This window comes from Quercus robur, chromosome 5 (assembly GCF_932294415.1).
Source record: "Quercus robur chromosome 5, dhQueRobu3.1, whole genome shotgun sequence".
Taxonomy (NCBI): domain Eukaryota; kingdom Viridiplantae; phylum Streptophyta; class Magnoliopsida; order Fagales; family Fagaceae; genus Quercus; species Quercus robur.
In genome coordinates this window covers 40,973,099-40,978,922 of record NC_065538.1, presented here as the reverse complement: position 1 = coordinate 40,978,922, position 5,824 = coordinate 40,973,099, and the positions used below count along the sequence as shown (strand labels likewise).

At 34.1% G+C, this 5,824-nt stretch overlaps 1 protein-coding gene across 4 annotated transcripts; it reads right to left on the bottom strand.

The window, feature by feature from the left end:
- Nucleotides 1-489: 489 nt before the first annotated feature.
- LOC126725935 (E3 ubiquitin-protein ligase AIRP2-like) lies at nt 490-5,377 on the bottom strand. 4 transcript variants are annotated; one of them, XM_050430957.1, is made up of 5 exons: nt 5,082-5,373; nt 3,799-3,949; nt 3,627-3,693; nt 3,287-3,521; nt 490-1,086 (listed from the first exon to the last, which is right to left on the bottom strand). In XM_050430957.1, the coding sequence occupies exons 1-5, from the start codon at nt 5,159-5,161 to the stop codon at nt 876-878; spliced, it is 744 nt and encodes a 247-aa protein (XP_050286914.1). In that variant the 5' UTR covers nt 5,162-5,373; the 3' UTR covers nt 490-875. The 4 variants fall into 4 exon arrangements, with proteins under 4 accessions (XP_050286914.1, XP_050286915.1, XP_050286916.1 ...); XM_050430958.1 differs by lacking the exon at nt 5,082-5,373 and adding an exon at nt 4,258-4,389; XM_050430959.1 differs by lacking the exon at nt 5,082-5,373 and adding an exon at nt 4,263-4,371.
- Between the last annotated feature and the right edge of the window lie 447 nt (nt 5,378-5,824).

Genomic DNA, 5,824 nt, shown 5'->3' with positions numbered 1-5,824 from the left:
GAAATAAGCATGAAAAAAGTTTGATCTTATGCCGTGAAAACACAATAACAACTGGTGAACACTGATTATGAAGTTCAATTTCTCCTTCCGTTAATGTGTTTTTTTTCCCTTGAGTTAAATTTCTTGTTCCTCCCCTTTTTTTGGGTATGTGATGGTGAACCCAGGATATGATATCATGAAAGCTTGCTTGCCTATGACATCTTTAGAGAGCCATTTTTAAAAGATTTGCCTCCACAGAGCCGGTTTTAAAGATCTTTCACCACCTCACTTTTGGAAGGGAGATCCAGCCACCATATTGCTGAGCAAATTTTAAATGGTTCTCAAATGGATCCACCATTGATATCACCTTATTATTAGACCAACTAAACAATAAATATGATCCACATAATCTCTAAGATCATTGCCAAATAAAGAGACACTCTATCTAAAGTAATGCATGTTAGTTGTGCTCCATGGTCGATCCAAGTCAGCAGAAGCATGCTAGCTAACTCACAGAAATCAATTTATGCATTGAACAAGAAAAATCATATAGTTCATGTTACAATTAAAAAGGACATCTATGAGGAAAAGACATTCTGAGAAGCTTCTTTATAGGCAACCTCCAAGCTATACAAACATGCAACCTCCAAGCTATACAAGCATGTACAATGTGCTAGATACAATTTATGAACCCTTCAAATTAGATTATCTCAACTTCACCAGCCAGCCCATAATAATGCAGGCTGGGTTCTTCCGATCAGAAGCGGGAAGGAAGCACTGCAATTCTAACTGATCTAAATGTGCCGAATAAATTCAGTCCTTATGTAAGCAAAAGAGAAGAAAACTACACAGAGAGACCACAAAAGATGGTGGGCTTAGGGTTTAGGCCATGCTAATCACCTTAGGTGAGAATCATAAGTGTCAAAAAGAGAATCAGGAACAATTAATGGTAACTTATCTATATACAGGAACAACCTTCTAAGATTCTCCCTTGTCACTGTTGCCATGTCAACTATGTCCTTGCTGTCTGTGAATAACCAGAGATCACCTGAATTCACTCTCTTAAGACTATCACGACAAAAGGGACATGACTGTGATCTTGATCGCCTGCAATTGGTTGCAACAGATTATTACTTTTATCCATAAGGGTAAATACATTATAAAATAAACATAGATTTATAGCCTGGAACAATGGAAGATAAGCTAGATTACTCCCCAACACAAGAGCACATAGCTAGACAACCCAAGAAGTGCACTACATGCATGTAAACAGATAAACAATCCAATTACAACCTGAAAGTAATCTGGTGACGCAATGCAGCCTTGTTGCACCATCGATATTACTTACACAGCCAAGGTGTTCTTGTTGTTTTTATTTTTATTTTATTTTTTATTTTTGGTGACAATTTGCACTCTAATGCATTTCAATTACAAGTTTAAAAATCTGTTTTAGAAAAATGTATAAGAATTACCTGAAGCACAAATGAATTGTTTGAAGATAAATAAGGACATCATAGGGTAGACGTGCTAAATTTCCCAGATCATTTCCATCAACTAGCAAGATGTTTTTTGGGCCCAGATGCAAGAGCACTAGAGATCATAGAATCATTTTCCTCTAACAAAACAATAGGCTTAATTGTGACTAGACCACAATGGTTACATACATCTACTTCTTTTTCAATTCAAATACAGGTTATGCACAACATGGTTGAATGTGAGGTTTGAGACTTCACAAAATTCAGGCGGAATGAAAATGGATCTCTGAATCTATTTTACTGACAATCAAAGATAAAATAATTCAAACAAAAACTACATGAGCATCACCCTAATAGATGTTGCCTGGTTGAAACTGCTACAATCCATTAGAATAACAACTTAAGCTCATAGAGTAGCATATCATTATAAAATGCACCAACTCTTGTAGAAATAACTTTACATTCCCTTTCTGCAATATTCAGAAATCTAATCTTAAAAGTACTCTTCAAACTTGGGTGAGATTTGACACCTCTAAAATGAAATATGGGAATGATCTAATCCAGTGTTTGCGCTTGGCAACAATAACCAATTGATTGTTGCTGCCATAAGGAAACAACCAAAAGTAGACATGAACTTGCAATAGCACATCAAACATAATAAAAGGACAACACAAATGAACTTTCAAGTAATCAAATCCAATCCAAAACACCACATGGAAGAATTAAAAGTTCCCATCCCAAGTTATGGCACCTCTTCCATGGGACACTTTCCCCATTGAATGATAGCTTCTCGGCTAACAAGCCCTTCCCATAATCAACAGCAGTTCTTCCCATGAATCATTCAACTTCAACTCTAGGTACCATACAGAGAAGGAAAAAATTCAATGAGTCCACGGGTCCAACACAATAACCGCCCTTAAGATGATACCAAGTTTTATCCTCCCAACACAATCATGGTGCACCATAAATTCTAGAAGGAAAGCATTTTCATTGTACGAGCTTAGGATAAGTACTTTCTCAAAAAAAAAAAAAAAAAAAAAAAAAGCTTAGGATAAGTATAACTGTTTACAGAATCAATCATTAAAGTTCCCTTGATCATTATCAAAAAAGGACCTGATTTGCATTCCAAGCCATTAAAATTCATAAGCCACAATGCCACATCCAAGTTTAAAGTACACAAAAATTATTAGAGCTTCAATAAATATTTACAGAAAGATATCCTGCACTTCTGCACCAGTCAACAACTAATATACCTTACACTACAAATTACATTCATTAGCCCATTGTCATCTACCTTTTCCTAACCCAAATAATGTTTATGATTCTGCATATTGATATTCACCCAAAAAAGAAAAAGGATGATTCTGCATACTTCTATCTCATGTAAAGTAATCTAAAAAAAGCCTAGTTTCACGTGTATCAAGACATGTATTTATACCTCAATCATACAAAAACTTTTGCTTGTAACTGATAAGTTGCTAGCATAACTTCATCATAACTTTTGTAGTGTAAGGTATATTAATTAGTGATGTGTCGTGTTTTTCAGTAAACATTGGAAACACAAATGCATTACTAAAATGAGACCAATCAATGAAAAAAGAGGGCCTTCACTACACCTTGATGATCTAGTATTAGGCGCCAAACAATCCAACATCCATGAAACATCCAATGCTTCCTTAATTAATTTTATTTGTAGGTATTGAACAGTATCTACTGGGTAGACATCAGAAAGAAGAATCACAGAGCAAACCAAATAAATAGTTGACCATTTCCAGTACAAGAACTCAGGGGGGAAAAAAAAGAAAAAAAGCTTTAGAGAGAGGTGGAAGTACCATTCTCGGTAACATTTCAAGCACATGGCATGGTTGCAGTAGGGCAATACAATCTTGCTATTCATTTCCATGCATATTCCACATTCTTCCTCTCTTTCAGTATCTACATCAGAACACTGCCTATGTTCCTCATCGTCTCTCCTTCGATACCTCTCCATGCATACTGCTTTCTGCTTTTTATCTTCTGTATCAGTAACACCTCTTTGAAGTTGCAATATAGAGGGATAAATTACCGCTGGCCACAACAGGTTTTAGACATTAGCAAGATAGAAGGGAATAAACTACACAAGTTGACAACACAAAACCCAAAATTCCAAGTATGCTGGACTCGGGACATTACCATAAAACTCTCTTATGCTTGCTTTTCTTTCATGGGTAGACATGGTGGTTGTGCCATCCACGTAAACCTGAAGCATAAGGTACATTGATTAGGTCAGCCATATCCATGATTGTAAATGAATCAAGACCGCAACAAAAAAAAAAAATCCCATGTAAAGAAACACAATCACAACCTTGTAAATTAGGATTCTTAAGAGTCCTAGGGCCCCTGCAAGGTTACAATCTGTCCATTGGACCAGAAAGAGGAATAGGTGTGCAGCTGGACTATATGACATTCTCATCTGAAGGCAGGCACCATCATATTCCCTTGAACAATCTGAGGCACTGCATTTCGCATTGAAAGATAAGAATTTAAACAGAAAATTAAAAATAAGATTATCAGATTAAGCTAGTAGCCTCCTGAAGTACATTAGAAAGTAGGAAATCATAAAATACATTAATTAAAGAAATAAAGAGCTTTCCAATTTCCAAATAATATGTCTTTAACATCTAAAGCATTGCAAATTCTTAGATAAATTAGATTCATCATTGTTTACACACATGGAATAAATCACTCCAAACAAACAAACAAAAAGACTATAATAATAAATAAATAAAATCATTGTAGGAGACGGGACAGAACAATCCTTAACCTGACCCCATTAGTCATAAATTAGTTTAAGTACATCCAAATCATTGAGACAGCTCCTCATCAATAAGATGTAACCATTGCCCACGTGGGCTTTAAGGCACAATGTATCAAGATAAGGATAAGGCCTAGAAAAAAGTGTTTGAAGATAAGGGTGGAAAAAGTTGTATCAATATTTACCCCAAAAAAAAACCCACCCCCAAAAAAAAAAGAAAAAAAGAAAAAAGAAAAAAGAAAAAAAAAAGAAAAAGAAAAAAAAAGAGTTACCTATGAATTATCTTACCCACCCAAAAAATTGAAATGGAATCCCAATTCAGAGACCAACATAGTATAATCAGAACGAAACCCATTAGTAACAAGGAAAATTTGAGCAAGATTGACCTATAGGAAAGGGGGTAAAAAGTAAAAAATGGAAACCCCACTTTAACGAGGTTAAAAAAAGAACAAACAAACAAAGTTGCAGAGATGAAAATCAAGGATGCCCTAGCAGTTACGTGCGAGTGTGTCTCGGAGAAAGAGAGAGAATTGTAAGAACTAAATCCACCCAAAAAATAAACCCAAGCGCTTTCCTTTTCAAGATATATAAAATGTAAGCTGTATTATGATTTATGAGAAGTACTTGATGTTAATAAAATACCAAAAGAGGAAACAAAATCAAAAACTGAAAACACCAAAAAAAAAAAAAAAACATAATCTACAACAAAAGTGAAAGACCAACAACAAAAATCTCACATTTCGGAAAAAAAACACACACAGAGAATAAAAGAGGAAACTTTAGCACAAAAACAAGCAGAGAAATAAAAAAGAGAGAGACCCTTATGAACTTACAGAGTATTAGCGTGTTGAATATCAGCTTCAAGAACTTTGAGAGAGTCCTTGAAAGACTTTCTCATAGTAGCCACATACATCTCGAAATTTATTTATTTTTCACTCACACAAACAGATTAAAATAAAAAAATAAATAAAAAGTAAAAACCCAATTCTTAAATTCCCCAAATTTGAAACCCCAAAAAGGCCAGACTTTGTTTGTATGAGTGTGATATCTCTCTCTCTTCTGGCTCTCAAAGTAAGAAAAGGAACAGTGAGGTTGTTTGTTCCTTTTATTGGGTTTCTTTTTCAGTGTTGGGGGGTCCTTCAAGTTGCTTCTATTCTGTTCTTGAAAGCGAAGATGAAGTCAGGTACGGGACACGTGGAATTCGCAGAGTTATCGTGGACGTGGAGCGTAGCGGCTTAAAATAATTAATAATTACTTTAATATATATTTATATATATATATATATATATTTTTTTTTTTAGGGGTAATTAAAATATATATGATTGTCCAAATTTTACATCATATCTTATATTAGGTTTTAGGTTTTTAATTTTGTCCATTAAATCTAAACATATGATTTTTTTTTTTCAATTGGAAGTTTCTATTTTATTTTTATATTAAAAGATAGAATGTTTTCTACTTTATTTTGGACAATAATGAAATAGATAAAATGCAATGAAACATATAAAAGATAAAAGAAACATATATTAAAAAAAAAAAAAAATCTTTGATAACACTCGAGGTTTATAGTCTATGT